This window comes from Abramis brama (genome assembly GCF_963993115.1).
Source record: "Abramis brama genome assembly, chromosome: 2".
NCBI lineage: Eukaryota > Metazoa > Chordata > Actinopteri > Cypriniformes > Leuciscidae > Abramis > Abramis brama.
In genome coordinates, this window is record NC_139964.1 from 53233907 (window position 1) to 53254293 (window position 20387).

Genomic DNA, 20387 nt, shown 5'->3' on the forward strand with positions numbered 1-20387 from the left:
GTATGTATGTGCGTGTTTTTTTTTTTTTTTTTTTTTATGGTGTAAAAGAGGAAGAAAGACATGAATCAACAGCAATACCCTGACAGCAGGCAGGGGGTTTTGAAGCCTTGATAGCAAGATCACACAGTGGCGATGTGCTTGAGTGAGTGAGTGAGTGAGTGAGTGTGTTAGTGAAATAGAGACTGGAAAAGAAGGCTACAATATACTTGTCATAAAACATGAGACTAAAATTTGACACTTTCAAATTATTGTTGGTATGCATAAAAATGAAGCAACTTATTATCTGCATCATTTCATATGGAGCATTATCAGGACGGGAATTTTTAAAAAATATATATATTTTGTGTTGCTTTCCAGTAACAAAAAAAAAAAAAAAAACATCTAAACATCCTTGAAACCAGATACATTTACCTGAGAAACAATTTAATAATAAGACTTGTTTTTATTGAATATATCTTGCTATTAAATATTTATGTTTCTTACCCCATTGGAAATTAGTTTTAAGAATAAACTAAATTTTATTAGAAAAAAGAAAATATTTGCCCGTGAGGTCAGAAAAATAAACTTATTTGAAGATATACTCTCTGAAATTATTCTTTTATTATACACATTTTGTTCTTCTTATAAGCAAGGCATTTTGTTGGTGAGCCACTTCAGCATGAGAAGAGGATCTTAGTGAGCACCCTCCTGTGCTCACTAACACAGCCTTGTCTGTGTTGTCTTTGTTTCATGTCTCTATGTTTGTTTTGTGTGTCAGCACATGGCTTTTTCTTTGTTTGTGTTTGCCATGTCCTGCTCTTGTTCCACCTCCTTGTTTCCCGTTACCACGCCCCCTTGTTTAGCCCTTGTGTAGTCCTCATTTGCTTGATTGTTTTCACCTGATCCTCATGTGCTGTTCCCTTTATATTGTGCCTCTTTCCCTCATGTCTTTGCTGGTTTGTTATGTGTGTGTTATTGCTCTGCTTGTCAGTCAGTTCTATCTTTATTTTTATTTTATTTTTTATTCTCTGTGTCTCTCTCTGTCTCTCTCGTCAAATCCTAGTCTTTATTTTGCTCTAGTTCTTCCAAGTGTTATTTTTGGTTCACCTCTTGTTTTTGCTTTTAACTAATCTTTTTTTTTTTTTTTTTTTTTTTTTTTTAAGCTTGTCTTCAAGGTTGCAGTCTTGTTATATTTCTTTGTTTACTAGTTCCAGTTATTCATTTATAGAATTTATTGCTCCAGTTATATTTAGTTTCTTATTGTTTTCTGGTGTTCTAGTTTTTGCCAGGTTTTTATTTTGCTCTTTTTGTTATCTCTTATCTCTTGTTGTCTTGAGTTTTGTCTGTGTTGGTTCCTGTCTGCTCCCTGAAATTCCCTGCCTGCTGGTTTCTTCTGCCTGGCGGTTAGACTGGTTCAGGGTCTGTGTGCAGCAAATATCAGATCTCTGCTTCATGGTTCCTTGCCCTGTCTTCACCACAACCATCTGCCTGCTGGTCACATCCTCTGCAGTTCTTTGTGTTGTCCTCTGGAGTTGGTTCCAGCAGTCACCCACAGCTGTCCTGTCGTTGTTTCCTGTTGACCCTTCTGTTTGGACTGTTCTTGCCTCACCCTATCTTGTACTGTCTTCTGTTAATAAATATCACTCCCTTGCTCATTCTGCATCTGGGTCTCCCCTATCTGAATCCTGACACCTCCCCCTATATAGGAAAATGCACCTCTCCCCAACTTAATTGGCAGGCCAGCTTACTAGTGAAAAATTAGAGACCTTTCCCTGTTGAAAAATCAGCTGACGGCAGCATGAATTTCCATTCTGATTTATGCAGTATAATTCTGGTTTGGTGCTGGTCTAGCTGGTTCACCAGCATAGCCTTTCTGCTTGATCAAGTTGTTTTGCTGATTCAGTTATTTGGGCAGTTTTTTGTGGGACAAATCATCATATGCTTGAACAAGTATCCAAAACACAACATATGCTGGTGCTCAACTAGTGTCACAATCACGTTTGTTGTCTGCCTTAATCATTAATTTGTTGTCACAGACAATAATTATGTTCAGCTGTACACTCATCAATTATCATCACTGTATCAATCTTATCACCTGTATATAGGCTATGTTCTGTTTCAGTTCAGTGTCCAGTGTATGTTATGCTATGTTGCTTTGTTCTCTTGGATTTACCTGTGGATAATATTAAACCCTATATTTCAGCTCTGAACCTTCATCTTCATGTATGTTAGACAACACTAGTTGTAACAGCTATAGTCTTTTTAGAGTAGTATTCAATTGTAATTATAATGATGATCTTTGTGCACTGGTGTGACTGTCCAAGTTAATATTCTTTCATTTTAAATAATTTTATTAAAATGAGTGTGTCATTTTATATATACATTTTGGCACTGTTTTGGACCAATTATGTAAATTTGCTTTGTGATGTGACTCCATTAAAAAACTTTTAGCAACATGATTTTTCAAATTTTATTTTCATTTTTGCAGTTTTTGAAACTCTACATGTTTGTACTTCTAAATTATTTTGCCACACCGTAGGACCATTTAAAATACGGTATTACTGAATGCAAAACATTTTTTTTTTTTTATACAAAAAAATGTGTTTGAAAAAAGTTAATGTCCATGTCATTCGTCAACTACCCTTATGCAATGTTTATTGCATTTATATTCTGTATATTCATTTAGCACACTGGAAAAAGAATTATAACCTAAAAATGCTAACGTTATTCAACCAAAGTAAATTCATTTAAATTCATAAAATGTAGGGTTTAATCATGCAGTTAAATATCTTTTAAGGCAGCAATTTCAGATCTACACTTTTTACAGTGCAATTTATAATGAAACACAACTTAACATGCAACATGTTGTAATTCAAATTTCCAAATTTGCACTATAGAAAAATTCAGCTTGAGAGGTACACAAAACATTACAAACATATTTTTTTAAGTTTAGAGATTAGTAGAAATATTATTAAATGTGTTAATGTTTGAGGGGGGAGTTTGGAAGTTCATAATTTCCTTTAATTTTCTTTATGTGGGGGATGGTTTTGATAAGATAAAGTGTTGGTCCTATTGGGTTTAAATCTAAACGTTGACTTGAGTGTAACACAATGAATCCATAGACAACTGAGGAGCCTCAATTAGAATAACAAATACGAGCTGGGCTTCCCCTGTCACACACACACAATACACACTCATCACACACACAATTACCCCCCCACACACACACACACACATTCTCAAACACAAAGTCTCTCTCACTTACAATTTTCACACATATTCCCATCGTTCTCTCACAAACATACACCTTCTCTCTTCTTTTACTTTCTTCTGGCTCTATAGGGCAGAAAACAATAGGTAGTAAATAATCAAATTAAACGCATGTTTTAGCAGAGAACTGCTGGAAGCTTTCAGCCCCATTAGCTCCAGAAAGGAAGGAGGGAGAGGGGAGAAAGGGGTGGCATGGACAGGGAGGGAAACAGGAATGGAGAGGAGTGGTGGGAGAGCAAGAGGAAGGAGAGCTGAACGCTTGCCAGACCATCACATTTGGCCCAAATGAGCCATACACTAATGCTGCCTCTTCAGTGTATCTAAGTGTGTGTGTGTGTGCGTGCGTGCGTGTGTGCGTGCGAACAGTGTGTGTGTGTGAGAGAGAGAGAGAGAGAGATTCTTTGGCTCCTGTCTGTATCAACTCATCAGACTTGCGGGCCACCCAACAGAAGCTCTCATCCTGCTTTAAATAGCTGTTTAACTTTGAGCGTGCGTGTATATGTTTGCATGCAGCGAGTGTTGGTTTGTTAATCAAATCACACTCAGTGTTTTAAATGGTTGAGTGCACTCATGCTTGAACATGTCTCTAAAGAGCTCTCATGTTGTTTATGAGTATACAACCGTTTTCACTTCGTTATATTGTCCATTGTAAAATGACCTAATCATCAATCAAATCTGCACCTCCCTTCATCCTGTTTATAATCCCATCAATCTTTTTCATGCCAGTTGTAGAATTCTGCAGAACAGTTTGGTCTACACTGCCTTTAGCATTTCTGCAGAAGTCAGCACTGTCCTGTTTCATTTTGAGTTAAACCCTCAAACCGTTTTGATTTACGAAAAGCAGAACAGAAAATCCCACTCATGGAGACCAGACTGGGCATTGGAATTAAATGCTAAGAGAAGTATGATGTTATGGTTTAAGCATCTACAACTGGGGATTTTTTTCCCCCTTTTCTTCTACTACTTCTTCACCACACTGGAATGAATCCACCAAGGGTCAAATATGCTATTTTCTACTCATTTTCTTTTTAATTTTATTTATGTTAAAAACTAGCAGCCTGCAACAAGCATTACAGGATGCCATTTTTGTGTTTTTTTATTTTTCATTAAATTAAATTAATGTTAATAAATCAACATCTTTGAGACATTAAAATATGTTGCTGCATTGAAAATAATATGTAGGTTGTACAATAGAATATGATGGCTTGAAATTAATCAAAATTGGCCTCTTCTGAAACTGCAGTCAATAATAAAATGACAAATCGCAATGTTACAAACACAAAATATTATCAGCAGTATAACTGATTACAAAAATAGATTTTAAATGAAAAATCCAAACAGATGTGATTGTTCATGCAGGGAATTCTGAGAATGCCCATTTCCCCATATTATAAGGCAATACATTTTATTTTCAAAAACCTCATTTTAGCCATATTTTATTTCATTTTTAACAATATTTAGAGTGCTTTTTACAATATTTTTCAGTAAATTACATGTATTGTCTTTTAAAGTAGGCTACAATGTAATTTTACAGTATATGGTAAGGTAACTATAATAGGTTTTTACTGTAGGCTATACCGTTGTTAAAATTACTCTTTTTACAAACACTGAGTACGCATATTTGTATAAAGTATGACTACATGTAGGCTAATGGAGTATTATTTTGCATAGCTGCTTGCATATTTATTTAAACATAGGCATACTACTATATTGTTATAACTATTATTAAGCGAAGAAAATAATTAGTAATTATACTGTGATAAAAAAAAGTATTAGCATAATAGCACTTGTCACACTTTCCACGTATTCGTAGTAGCCTATAGCTACTTGCCATACCATTACGTTACATACCATAATATAAATTAACAATCACTCTGAGCATCTCTCTTTCTCTCTCGCTCTCTCTCTCTCTCTCTCTCTCTCTCTCTCTGTGTGTTGGTGAGCTAAAGCGCAGAGAGCGGCAGCGACTCTATTCAGTCACTGCTGACAGTGGAGGGGAGTCCTGTGTCTCAGCGCTCCTCTCGGGATATTCTCTTCAGTTCGTCTTTTGAGCGCTTTTCTTTTCTCCAGTCCTGTCTCTCCTCCTGTCTCCAGACCTGTCTTCCCCCCCGCGCTCCTTTAATCCGTGTCGCAGTGAGAGAAAGGGGAAGAGGGCGCGGAGAGAATAGCGAGCCGGTCCCCGCATCATTCCAGATGGCTGCCTCTGAATCAGTGGATGAGATTGGGCGCTCGGGTTCAGAGCTGTAAGGAGCTGGTGTTCCGGAGAGAGGCGGCTCTGCTGTGACAGCTTCCCGCTCAGCTGCACCTCAGGTTCGGCTCAAGGTAAGAAAGCTCGTCGTCGGAGATGACGAAAGTGCGGCTAGTTTTGAGTTAGTATTGTAACTTTGTGCTGGTTGGGGTGCTGAACGTCTTTGTGTGTGTGAGATTTAGAGATATGCTGTGCTGGAATGTCACATTACCGATATCGGACCGGAGATGCTGTGCGTTTAATTTCGCTCGCGTTGTAGGCTATTTAACGGCTTTAATAGTCTTTTATTTTAATACAGTTTCTCTTGAGCAAAATCAGTTCTTAAGCGCGATTGACAACGGCCTCCGGTTTAGTTTGAAAAACAACGTTAATACGCACAAACAATTGCACATGTGCATGTTTGTCTCCATTGTATAGCCATATTGTCTTGGGCTAATTGAAAAGTATTTGAAAACATTTTCTAAAAGAATGTTCTAGCTTACAGAACATCGTGAACATTATAACTGTCCAAGTGTTCTTTTTAGAATCCTTGCATGTGTTGAGGCTGCATTTAGTTGTAAATTTAGGCTACTTTATGTTTGTTTGTTTGTTTCTGAATATTCGACTTTCATTTTCTCTTTTTGTTTTAGACTTTTCCTCAGGTTATTTTTGACATACATTTTTTAATCTTAATCAGAAACTGCAGTTTATTTAGGATTTTAACCTAAATGTAGGCTATTAATGTAGTCTTGTTAAACATAACAGGACTGAACAAAGACATGAATTAGGTATTCATATTTATATTATTATCATTAATGCAATTAATGTAGCCAAAATATCTCATCTCTGGCGATGCTTCCCTTTTTAAAGAATGCGCCGCCTCGCGGGGAAACACGCACACGTGCGCGCACACGTCGGTTTCACTAGCCTATAAGTGAGGACATCTCTTAGGCGCAGTGTTTTTTTATAAGAAGGTGACGATATTTACTGAAGCATACCCTCATCATACAAACCTGTTGACGTTAGATTTAAAACAAAAAATGATTTCATTTGACCTATTTATGACCCTTTAAAATTGTAAGTAGCCTAATGTACACACAACTACTGAAGGTATTAGCAAGTATTAACCAAATCTGCACACATAGCGGGACTTTGCAGCCCGCAGACTACACTAAACTTGTTGATCATTAAGTTTTCAGTAAACATGATAGAATAGTAAAATATTAAAATAGACAGAGACTACAAAAATAAGCACATGTTTTCATATAGAATGTCTTGTAAATGCAATTGCTACTCCCTAAGTAAACCTGTGCTCTTATGATGCAGAACTAGGGAACACTCTTTTGGTAATCTAAGTTTTTCTCGCCTTATAAAATTCATCCCCCGACTTTCTTGTATTCCCCTGTGATGTTCCAGCGCAACGTTGTAATCTGTTATTTCAATCTTGTGTAATTCATGTTCCTTTAATTACGTACTCCGATATTACACCAATCATGACATGCACATAGTCTCACACACACATAAACAGAGAGTGAACAAGTGCACTTGTTGGATGTACTGCATTTGCAGTTTATGAGAAAATATCTTGCCACCATCCCTTTTTCTGCAGTAGCAACATTTTGAAGACAAAATGTGGTCATGTAGATTACCTTATGTACATGCAGTATATGAGCGACACAGTCAATTCCTATTGGGCAAATTATGAATTTCTCCCTTAGAGCCACCCTTAGGCTCCTACTGGCTCAGCCTCCAACTTCCTATTTATATACAGCCAATCACACACTCCTCCCGGGAAGTGTTGGCCACAGCTGGTGAAGTGTTGATTGAAAACAACCTGGAGGCTGACGGCTGAATTGCCCCTCAAGAGCATCCATACACACCCCTGATGAACACTTCTGTGAGAGGAACACACACCTCAGAGATGCTTAAAGTTGTACTAAAACATGAATTTGCTTGTCATTTGTCATCTGTGTTATCTCCAGGTTTGTTGGGGGTCAGGAGAAATCTCAGGACATGGAGGGCTGCTAGTTGGGTGATTCATTTCGGTAACAGCTGGTGTCTTGGCTGAACATTTTGCCACATTATCAACCAAAAGTGGCCTGTCTTGGAAGCGGATTTGCCAGTTTTGTGAGATGGTCACATGACTGCAGCATGATCACCAAAAAAGCCACTTTGCAGCTTTAGCCCGCATCAGTGATCAATCAGAGACTCCCACCCACGCACACTCCCACACATGTGCGTCGTTTGCCATGAATCTGGCCACCAAGCTGCGGAGGAATCTGAGGAGGCTGGTCATCCTCCTCGCCACCTTCTGTATGGTCAGCGTTTTAGTCTCCGCCTACTACCTTTACACAGGCTCCACCCAAGAACTGGATCTCGCGGACCGTGCCATAGGTCCAGACTGTGCTGACCTCAGGGCCCTCCCTTTCCGACAGTCAGAGCCTCGGACGCCAAAACCAATCGATCCGTCACGTAAGGATCCGGTGGTGCTGGTATTTGTGGAAAGTCAGTATTCTCAACTGGGACAGGACATCATCGCCATTCTAGAATCCAACCAGTTCCTTTACCATGCAGAAATTGCACCAGGGAAGGGTGATATCCCACCTTTAACACACAAAGGCCGTGGACGCTATGCACTGGTAATCTATGAGAACCTTCTCAAGTATGTCGGAATGGATGCATGGAACCGCGACCTGCTGGATAAATACTGTGCCGAATATAGCGTTGGCGTCATCGCATTTCACCGTGCAAGTGAAAACTCCCAGCCTGCACAGCAGCTGAGGGGTTTCCCTCTGACATTGCGAACAAATGTTGCACTTCGGGACTGTTGCGTAAACCCACGCTCGCCTCTGCTCTACGTAACACGAGCAGAAGTGGATCGAGGGCATTTACCAGGAGAAGACTGGACTGTGTTCCAGTTCAATCACTCCACATATGAACCAGTCCTATTGGCTAAAGCTCGGCCCAGTGAGAGTGGGGCGGCCCAGATGATCCCAGGTCCCCAGGGTCTCCATGCTACCGTCGTGCAGGACTTGGGTCTGTACGATGGGGTGCAGCGTGTGCTATTTGGACATGGGCTGAGCTACTGGTTACACAGACTCATACTGGTGGATGCCATCGCTTATCTCACAGGCAGAAAGCTGTCACGATCTCTAGAACGCTACATCCTGGTTGACATAGATGACATTTTTGTGGGGAAGAAAGGGACGAGAATGAATGTCAATGACGTGAAGGTAAGAGTTTGTGGGTGCTAATTTGAGTAAATTTAAAATATCAAAAAATAAATGATAAGATATATTTATTCAATTATTATTTGGGCATTTAAATTGTGCCATGATAGGATGCATCACCAGAGACATTCTACACATCTACCACAAGATTATCTCCAACCTGTTCCAATTAATCACAAAAGACAGAACGAAGACTAGAATCTGAGCTCTAATTAGCTGTGTGGGATTTTTAAATGCAGCATTTGGTGAAAATGGTGAAAAAAACATTTAGTAAATCAGACAAGAACACCTGTGACTAAATATAACAAAATAGACTAAATATCAATAAGTCTATTTGGTTGATTTTTAGTCGCAGGTGTTCACGTCTGATATACTAAATGTGAATGTTTTTGTGAGGACAAGAAGGGGATGTTGTGTGTGTGTGTCACTGAATTGGAGTGGGTGTTTGAGTTGGCCTCAGTCAGTATAAAGAGGCTATTTAGAGGGACAAGAGCAGTAAAATGGTGTTCATTCTCTCTTTCACATACTCATTCATAATCTCGTTCCCACGTTTGGCCCCTCTCTGAGATTGAAGAGCCGCTCACTCTCCATTGTGAGATGACTTCATGACTTCCAGAGCTTTCAGTTTCAAGTGCATGCACATGAGTGTATATGAATTAATGCGGACTTTATGCAACGATTAGAAATGGATACAATAGTAGAGAGTCAAATGTTTAAAGGAACAGTTCACCTATGAACATTTTGTCATAATTTATTTATTTTGTTCCAAAACATGCTGTTATTTTTTTGTGGAACTCAGTGTTGAGTTTTTTGAAGGATCATTACGCAGCTCTTGCCAAATTTCATAATAAATTGTCACCATAGAAGTAGTCCATACAATTTGTTTGCTATATTACAAGTCTTCTGAAGCTATCTGCTTTTGTGAAAAACAGTCTAAAATGAAATGAAATGCATGATAATTCTATCATCAATTACTCACGCTCATGTATACTCATTTCTTCCTTCTGTAGAAAATGAAAGGAGATAATTGAATGAATATCCGGTTGGGTGAATTCAGTACAGTTGCGGTACCGTCTGACTCACTTTAACGCTTAACAAAGCACTTAAAGAGTGTCAACAAAAAAAGTAACTGCAGCTTGCTGATTGTTTTCCAAAAGGTTTTTCAAAAAACAACCAGTAACATTACAGATAAATTGTGGCGGTCGCAATTGATCTGCTGTGCGCCATGCAGCATAAATCTCCTGTCCAGTAGGTAGGCCTAGTGGAAATGCAACATCATTCTTCTACTTATGCTGTTTTAATGGTGGTTATCAAATCAATGGCTGTGTCTGAAATCGCCCCCTATACTCTTAAATAGGGCACTATTTATGGGGACAGCCATTTCTAGTGGTGTCCGAAACCATAGTGGACATTATCAAATGCACTCATTCAGTCCCACAATGCACCGCAATAACGAGTGTACACCCGATGTACGCTCAACGGCTAGAGAATACCTATGATGCACTGTGAAAGTCGTGTGTCAAATGAATTCCCGTGTCTCACCAGAAGATGGCGTCCGCAGCTGAATCATCCATCCCTTTTCCAAACCGCTGGTCCAATGTGGCTACAGCGTAATATCATACAGGAATAAATTCCTTTTTAACTGATTATTAAATTGTTTAATTAAGGCTTATACATACTAGTTTCCATGACTGAGTTCAAGATAAATATTTTCATGACAACTGGAATTGAGCTGTCAGTTTTCTACGTTTCAAATGATGATGCAAAAGTGGCTGCCCTTTCGGCGCATTCAGTGTCCGAATTCACTCACTTGTTTTCATTCGCTCCTTCAAGTGAACTATATTAGTGGAGCAATGTAGGGAATAGTGAATGAGGGTATAGGGGGCAATTTTGAACACAGCAAATGCAAAAAGGTTCATTTCCGCCACCTACTGGCCAAAGTGTAAATTGCCGTATGGCACCCAGGAGAGCAATGGAGGCCTCCGTGATTATATTGTTAAATTGTTTAAAATGTTCCGTTGTGCTTTATTAAGTGCGAAATTACTACTTTTAAGGTGATAATACACGGGGCAACTTTTTTGAGCAATTTTTGGGCCCTGTGTCTCCTGGTTGCCCGTTGACGGCAACAGTTGCCCAGCAACATTGCTCAAAAAGTTGCCCAATGTATCATCACCTTTATGGTGATTTTTTTTTTTTTACTTGATTGCCACCGATGACTACGAAGTGTTGTTCAATGGAAAGAGTTGTTTGAAATTTCTTCTAAATTCTACTTTCACGGAAAACAACATCAAGGTTTATAACAAAAGGTTTATTGTTTAGTTTATTCCCATCTGCACACTTGCATGATAAAAACTTTTGGTACTTATGGTAATTAGGCTACTGATTAGGTATAGGCCTATGCATATTTTTGTGGAGTTTCCATAAATATGTATTAAGAGGGATTATAAATGAGGTACCTAACATTTACACGTCTTTGTCAGAAATCTAAAACTGACTGGCTTCAATTATTTCAAAATATTGAACCCGTTGGACAAGGGAAGTGATGACACATTCTTTATGGTTGCTCCATGGGTAATTTCCTTGTTAGCTGTCACTTGGTTTCAAACAGACTCTATAAACAGTATGGTACCATTACCTAGTGTGGGTACACATTTAATTTCCGATTCTAATGTTCTCTGAGAAAGGTTAGTGGCTAAGCACGTGACACCTCCCCAGATGTTGCTAGCTAAGAATGTCCACTGTCAAATTCTTCCCGATTGGTCTGAGCTAATTTAGACCTGGCAAATGAGCCAGTGGTAAGATGGAGATTCTGGAGGGGGTGCTCAGGGAGAGAATTAGAGCTAGTCGCTCTGGAGCACGGCTGGAAATGTCAGCGGAAAATTCCCGGAGGATTCTGGGGAAAAACAAGGCATGCAGTGATGGGGGAGAGAAGTGGGAAGGCTTTGATCCACCAGCCATTGTTTTTAGCCACTGTTACTGCTGGTTATAGAGAAGAATCTGACTGTTTATGGCAGGCTATCAGAATCCAGAACAGGTGCATGTGTTTGTGCGTGTGTGAGGAAAGGCCGATACTAAGCCAATGGAATGAAATGGCAGATAACAGCTAATCAATGGAAAACCCATGGTGCTCAACTGGTGGGCAGCGACCCAAAAATGGGACACAAGTCTGTTCTGATACGGTCAGAAGTGAAAAAAAACAATGCCAAATAGCTAAATTAAAATGCAACTAATCATATAATCACACATTGTTTGGCTATATATATATTTGCTGTGTATTGGTAGAAACTGCTTGGTAGAAAGTAGCCTGGGATGCTCTGATTCTCGAAAAGCAGGTAAAAAATATTTTTTTTTAAATACATCCCAGTCTTATTCACTAAAATGTAATATAAGCATGTTTTTTGGAAATCATTTGATCATTATACTAAAGCAAAAACAGTTGAGAGCCACTGGTTTGTAAAATATCACCAAAATTCTTGTTTTCCATTAGATTACTTAAACAATCATACAACAGTTACTTTTTGACTCTTGTCATAAATAGGCTCGTGTCGTGTATTTGTTGAGAGTGTAAAGATGAGAGATAGAAAACAAGAGCGAGAGTGAGAAAGAAAGGAACCCTGTGTGCTCTAGATGTAGGTATTGTAGATTAGAATGTCACTCTTAGTGACTGGTTGCCATATCTCCCATCAGCCCATGGGACAGGCTGAAAAAACAGAGGACACCAGTGATAAATGACTCGATGCACACTTGCACACACTCACAAACACAAATGGGATTTACCATCATTTTACCTGTGTGTGTGTGTGTGTGTGTGTGTGTGTGTGTGTGTGTGTGGATTCCCCAAGCAGAGATTCTGCTGAAATTGCAGTTAAAGTGACCTTGTGTTGGTGGTTGTGGTTGTGTAACAGGGCATTTAAGCACAGATGTGTATGTGGAACTTTCTAAACTCACCTAGCTTAAACTCAGGGCTCGCAAAATTAAAAAATCGCTCTTCAGATTTTGGTAGCCCGAGATGAATTTTACTAGCCCAAATAAAAAGACAATTTTTAATGTAGAAAATTGGTTAGGAGTCAAAACATCAATCAAAATCTTTTTCACTCTGACTTGTTTTTTTGGGCCGAGTAGAACTGAAATACTGCCGTAAATCCATGTTCCTCTTAACATTGTCACACACGCACGCACACACAATGTTCGCAATGTTCTCCACTGCGCACGCAATCTCTGTCACTTAGCAACAAACGTCAGAACTTGCAGTTGGATGCAGGAGGGATGGAGAAATAATGACTCTTTGAAGCTTTGACACCAGTGTTGCCAGATTGGGAGTGTCCAAGTATCGTACCAGAAGCCCAAAATTATCGTATTTGGAAGAAAATTATCGTACACGAGTCAAACATACAGAATATAGCTATTTATTTATCTAGACCAACAACTTTTTGACATGACCTGCTGCAAATTATTTTATTGCTAAACTATCAACCTCCGATTGGAAACGACCGAACTAAGCGGCAGGAACGTTAACTTTTTTTGTGTGACTTTTTGTTGTTGTTGCAAAACACAGAGATTACATGTTTATGATATGCAATTTTGTTTACAATATACAAAAGGAACGTTAACTTGTGCTCGTGAGAGAGAGAGTCATTCTCCACGATGATTGGCTGAGAAGACGTAACTTTGGATGAGATGGAAGACATGCGTAACACCACTTTCACGTTCTCCTCACGATCATGACGGTAGACGTTGAATCCAAAGCTAGACCAATTTGTATAGAAACTCTGATTACAACGACACAACACAATTCTGAAATTATCGTACATTATGGGATTTTTTTCATTATTGATTGTACATCGAACAGAGTTTTACAAATACGATAATTATCGTACATCTGGCAACACTGTTTGACACTTTTCTCTGATTGTTCCGGTACAAGATTCTAAGCATTGGGGAGTTTTGAAAACAGATTTTACAATACAGATGTTTTTGTTTCAAAGCAGCTTTACAGTGATAGTGTGTTAGCACATGGATTCAAACATTCTGACACGCAAAGTAAAGCATTTATGCAAGTGGAGCTTTAATTTTTATTTATCATGTGTTTCTCTTAAAATGAAAATAAATGGATAAATCAGCACTATTTCAGATAGCCCATCGGGCAGGCCGGTTATGCATTTTTGTAGCCCGACTGGAAAACACAATAGCCCCGGGACATCGGGCTAGTGATTTTGCGAGCCCTGAAACTGCAGTATTTATGAATTTCATTATGTACACTTGGGTAATATATTGCAGTAATATTTACCTTTTACCATTTTTAATATATGAATATTTTTTATATATTTATTAAATAAACTAATCATATTCACTACCATTCAAAAGTTTGGGGTCAGTAAGATTTTTTAATGGTTTTGAAAGAAGTCCCTAATGCTCACAAAGTTATTTTAAAATAATTGTATTTTTAATGTATTTTTGAAATGTAATTTATTCCTGTCATGGCAAAGTTATATTTTCATTAGCCATTACAGCAGTTTTCAGTGTCACACAGCGCTTCATAAATCATTCTAATATACTTAAGATATGCAATATATTTTGATTTCATGGTGACTTTAAAAAAAAAATCTTTCACCTTGTTTACAGTTTTATTCTTTTTACAGTTTACTTCACTGTGATTTACGTCACTGTGTAGCATTTTTAATGTATTAAAAAGTTATAGGAAAATGTGTATAAATACATATCGCAGTTTATATGCTTATGGTTGTAGAAAACCATGGATTGGCTTAATTATTTTTAACTGGATTTTGATTGCATTTGACATCTTGAATGAATTCTTTTGAATCTTATTGGATACAAAAGCTGTTTGGTCGACATGATGGTTTCTCTGAAACAAATCACTGTTTTGCCATTTCAAAGCAAATGCATAAATATTGAGATGTAGCTGTTAGCTATATCTTGTGGCCCTAGTACACTTACAGCAGATTGTGTATGTGTGTGTGTGTGTGTGGTGTGTGAGTGTGCATGGTGAGTATGATTCTTGGCTTTGAAGCAGCATATAGATGAGGATTAAAGACAAAGCTGACACTTCTTCATCTTCACACTGACTTCAACATGTACTGTTAAACAGAATCACAGTGAACAATCACAATATCAAAGCTATACCTGCACACATTCAGCCAGAGACAGAAAGCAGAATCAAAGTGACTCCTGAAGCCTCCCTCTCTCTCATACACACACACACACACACAGAGAGAGAGAGAGATATGGGTTAGAAAACAGGGGAAATGAGAAAGAAGAACAGTACTTAGGCAATCATTTCCGTTCCAGATACATTTTAAGAGAGATAAAGTGATTTAAAGAGACCTGATAAACATAAATACATGATGGTGTCAAGAAGGTCAACAAGCAGAAAGATGGACAAAATAGAACAAAGATATTGAAAGAATTCAGACTTTGACATTATTATTATTTTTACAAGATCTCCTGAGGCCCACGGGACTTGTGTAGAAATGTATTTACAGAATAATTTCTTGTGAATTCACATTTATTCTTCGTTTTGGTGTGAATACCAGAGCAGTTTAAAGTGACATTTGAATATTGAATATTTCTATAAACTTTTGAAAACCATATACAGAAAAGTAACAGAAAATATGTCTGAACTTATAGCACAGTTATCTCAAATTCGGCCCTCAAGTGCTCATTGTATCAACCAGTTCCTTGTTAACATGACTTTTCTTCCCTGAGGACTGATAAACTACCCTGTGAGCCTTTACTCCTGAAATTTGTCAGATTAGAGCTTGCCAGATTGAGCAAGTGCTTTCCAGTTTTGTGTGCAATACGCATCAGACTGTGGGTGGTTCATGCTGTTTGCGAATAAAATAGCTTAAATGTGGAACTAAATGTCTTTTTGGTTATAATTATGTTAAATATTTAATTGCATTTGTTCAGTGACACATTATAAAATTTGGATACATTTTGATACCTGCACATTTGATATTATCAGTATGTAACAATTAGAACAATGTACAGCAGTGTACTACTGTAGCTGACTAGCCAATGACAAGGTTGAAGGTGTAGGAAGCAAGAATACAAGCAAGAATTTTGAGTACACACATCACACATCAGCCTTGCAGTCTGTGCTCCAACATGTGCACAGTTGAACTTGTTTGTTGTCCTTTCCAATACCATCTCCCTCTCTTTCCTCTCTAATCTAAGTAAATGTAAAAAAAAAAAAAAAAAAAAAAGACCACACCAACTTGGACAGCCACCTGCTCCTTAGCATTTCTGGCAAGTCCCAAGTTCAGTGGCAATTTCTTATGTATTTTGGTAGGTAAACAGACTCTGCTTAACGGTAAAAGCCCCAGGTCAGAGATTTTGTCATTTGTGGACCTTGTCAGTGCTTGATTCTGTGTGCTCTTATAGCAAGATGACAGATTTAAAGAATGCTGTATAATGTGATTGTGAACAGTGCAATAATTTTGGTAGTTTAAAAGTCACGTGAACCTGACACTTTTAGAGCAGATTGAAACAGAAGCATCAGTCTGATGTTAAATCTGAGATTCAGGAGGTCAAATACAGAGCAACCAGAGAAAAACTCACACACCAGACCTATTTTCAGAAAGTATTGATCCAATGATATTTCTGCTCTGAGTAAGATGGAGCTGGTGTGTGTGTGTGTGTGTGTTTCCGTTAAAAGGCTACGTAGGTTGCTAAGCAGCTGTCTTCATTTTCAGCCGCACACTCACATCAACAACGCACTCACATGTGTGTCCTCTCGCACTTGACACATTATGAGCTATATTGGGGAAGCAGCTACGCATCATTTAAAGCTACCCTTAAGAAAGAGTTAATAAAAATAGTTAATAAATAATGAAATGTATCTAACTACATTAAAGATATGGTAACATTATATTTTAAATTATATAATTACTGGATATGATTCAGTACTAAGGATAAAACAAAAACAAAGGATATCCATTAGGGCATCAACCTTAGTATATTAATATGCATAAAATTACACTAACTAAACTAATAAAACTAAAAGACAGCATAATTTAAATAAATGAGTTTAAATCATAGTGATGAACAGCAGTACTACAACTAAATTAATTATTTTATTTTGCTAGAGAAAAGATGTAAATTATAATTGAATCAGTCAATGTAATTTTTTAACACTTAATTAAATAATTAAAGTCTGAAAGAAACTGACTTACTAAAATTAATAAAAAAAATTTGGGGGGGGGGGGGTATACATTTCTTTCTTTTTTTTTACTTTTACTATTTCCAAGACTAAAAATCATTCTTAAATATTCGATGAAACATTATCTATGTTAGCCGGCTGACAATCAGCAGAATTTGTAAGAACAATGTGAATTCATGGCAAAAAGAAATGTTAAAAGTTTGCAAGGCAAGAAAACGTCTATAGGTTACTAATGTAACCCCTATTCCCTGAAGGAGGGAATGGTGACGTTACGTCAGAACTGAATAACCACTACTTTTAGGGATCAGGTGGTGAACCTGCAAGCGCTTCCCCTGGAGGAGGCAGACCCAGCCCTTGCTTTGCTCTGTCCTGTTCCTGCTTTGCGCCTATACGTGGACCGAACACAGAGCTTCAGGACCTCAGAACAGCTCTATGTTGGTTATGGAGGCCAGCAGATGAGAAAGGCTGTCTCCAAGCAGAGGTTGGCCCACTGGATAGTGGACGCCATAGTCTTTGCATATCAGGCCCAAGACCAGCCGTGCCCCCTTGGGGCGAGGGCTCACTCCACTCGGAGTGTTGCCTCCTCCTGGGCGTTGGCACACGGCGCCTCGCTAGCAGACATTTGTAGAGCTGCGGGCTGGGCGACACCTAACAAGTTTGAAAGGTTTTGTGTACTCTGTGTACTCGCCACAAGTAGCGAGTAGCTTCCTAGTACAGGATATGTGCGGGGCGGAGTTCCCATTGCAATTCTCGTACACCAATGTCCATTGGCTCATTTAGTTTACACTCGAAGGTGATTAGGCTCTCAGGCGAGATCCCAATTCATCAGTTCAGTTCTGATGTAATGGGAATGTATGTATATGAACACAGCTCTGGCCCAATAGAGTAGTAGGTTATTTTTTCGTTAAATAAAGTTGTGCTATTTTGATAAGATGCCTGTGTAAATATACATGGATAGAGAAAGAGAGACGGAAAAAAGAAGGGGAAACAGCAAGCCGTGTTGCTGAGAAAGGAGTGTTGCTGTGACAACAATATGTTTGGCATTTGTGTGGGATTATTTCTTTTTGCCAACCTTACTTTTCTTTTCACCTTTATTTTTGTCTTCTTATCCCTCTTATCCCCCCTCCCCCCCTGCTGTTTGTATATAAATAAAAATGTACAAGCTCTAGCATTCGCCCCTGTTTTTTACCTGGCTTATCTAATCGAGCCCATCCTCTCTGCGTCTGTATCATAGTTCATGCCCATTCTAATCCAGATCTTACCCAAAAAAAAGAGCTTGGAAGTGCTTTGTGCATTTTGGGCGGATGTGTTAAAGTCTTGTTTCGATGCCCCGAGTCAGCAAGTGTACACGAAAACAAACACGAAATGCATAGCTGTCATTTCCTGCTTCTCAGTTCAGATGCAGTGTTTTTGTTTGCAGCCATAGATCTCAGATTCCTGAAGAAAAGTTTCTTTGCAAAGTTTGAAGTTTGTTTGAAAATCTGCACATCTACATCTGTGAACACGACATAATAGTAACAGCATCAGAAGAATCACGTCCATTCAAAAGGAGTATACGCATGTGCCTCCTCAAATTTCTGAGCCAAGTGGATTTTGAATGCAACTTCCAAAGGAAAATAATATTTGTATCTTTTGATAATAAAGTTGCACGATTACTGTAGGTTCAAAAAGTATAAAACGCTGTGGCAGAAATTTTTTTAGTCACCCGTCACCCTAATAATGATTGAATTTCACATATCAGAATTGCTGTTTTCCAGAAGAACATGCATGTAATCACTTGCTGTTTAGTTTATTGTAGTATATAAAAAGGGTTTATTTAAAAAAATAAAAGTATGCACTTGGGATTTGAATCCGGGTCTCTTTGCACACTAAACAAAAACCATATAACCAGACTAACCAGACTTAATGACTTATCTCGTCTTTGGCATCAAGTGAGCTAATTTTGTCAATGGTGCTCCTTGAAACATAGTGCATGCCATCCCTAAATTTGTGTTTTTGCTGAGATTAATAAATGTAAACTAAAAATGAATAATAAATAAATTACTGTTCAAACTGCTTATAAAAGAAATCAGCACGTGATATTTTATGGCAATGTGTTTTTATATCTCAGGTACCAGATAGTGAATAAAAAAAAAATGTTAAAAAAAATCACAGCTTACAAGAATATTCAGCTTTCTGAGCCTCCATACGCCCCCTTGAGGAAACCCACTTCTGGTCCCAGGAACCAGTGCAATGTCACACACAACTCTACATGATTTAGATGGTTTCATCTTCCCATTGTATTCTCCAAAAATAAAAAATGCACACACGTAAAAAACTAAATGACAGACTTAACTGTTTGTTTGTTTTTCTTCAGTAATCTGAAGGGTTCACCGAGGTAGATTAATGGGCTTGCATATGCGCATGCTCTTTTTTCTTATGGCCTCAGGAATAAGCAATGATTTCATGTCCAATAAATATTACATGTGAAGCCTTTCCCGGTTCCCCTGGTGCACGCACACACATGTACACATGCACACAGTCTGCCTTTAAAAAGCAGATTTGATCCACAGCAGACCGTGTTGAGCTTTTTGGCTTTAGAAAGTCATTAAACACAGACCTAACACGAACTGAGGTAAACCAGATAGATAGATAGATAGATAGATAGATAGATAGATAGATAGATAGATAGATAGATAGATAGATAGATAGATAGATAGATAGATAGATAGATGGTTTGTTAGTAATTTTAGTATTTAAGAAACATGTTGCTAACAAAACTCTAAAAATGGCTGTCTCTTTCTTTCTTTGTCCCTCTCTCTCTCTCTCTCTGTGATTCTCTGGGGGCATGTTCGTCTTCTTGCCTGCCCAGATGTCTTCAGCTATTTGTCAGCATTTCAACAGGTCCCCTCCTCCTCCCCTCCACCACTCTCACTCTTTTCTCCCTCTTTCCCTCTCTCTCTATCTCTCCCCAGTGAGGAATCGATCAGTGCTTTCAGGTCATTAACATGCATCTCTGTCACTCTATCTTCTCCCTGATCGGCCCTCAATGTCAGCAGAGAGTCGCTAGACGAGAGGAGTGAAACAGAATAACATTCAGATTCAGATGAAAGTGTGAAGGATAAGAAGAGATAATGTAAGAACCCAAAAGAAGACAGTGAGTTTGAAGGGAGAAAGAAATAAAGAATGAGTGATAAACATACACTCGTCTTGTCATGGATGTGTGTTTTTATCCCTCGCCAGAGGGTCTTCTGCATATGTGTATGTAATGAAAGGAAGCACAGCTGTGGTTGCAATCCTTAAATATAATTTGCTCTCTCTGCAGTCTAATAAAAAACAGTCAATCTGATTAACTCTGCTCATCAGTCCCTTTCTCCCCCTCACTGTTCTTTTATGAGGATCTAAACACCATGAACTTAGTGATACAGTACTGTTTGATAGTTTTTGGGGAAACGTTTGGAATTATTGACTGTCTCTGTTAACCCTCTGTTGCACAGTAACCCTCTGTTGATGAGTAACGATC

At 38.4% G+C, this 20387-nt stretch overlaps 1 protein-coding gene across 1 annotated transcript in view; it reads left to right on the forward strand.

Moving 5' to 3' along the window:
- The first annotated feature begins 5220 nt into the window (after positions 1–5220).
- Positions 5221–20387, forward strand: part of ndst3 (N-deacetylase/N-sulfotransferase (heparan glucosaminyl) 3) — a 66798-nt gene continuing 51631 nt past the window's right edge. The window contains exons 1-2 of the mRNA XM_084097349.1: positions 5221–5571; positions 7459–8709. Of these exons, the coding sequence (XP_083953475.1) occupies positions 7726–8709 (984 nt within the window). The 5' untranslated portion in view covers positions 5221–5571; positions 7459–7725. The remainder of the gene's footprint in view (positions 5572–7458; positions 8710–20387) is intronic.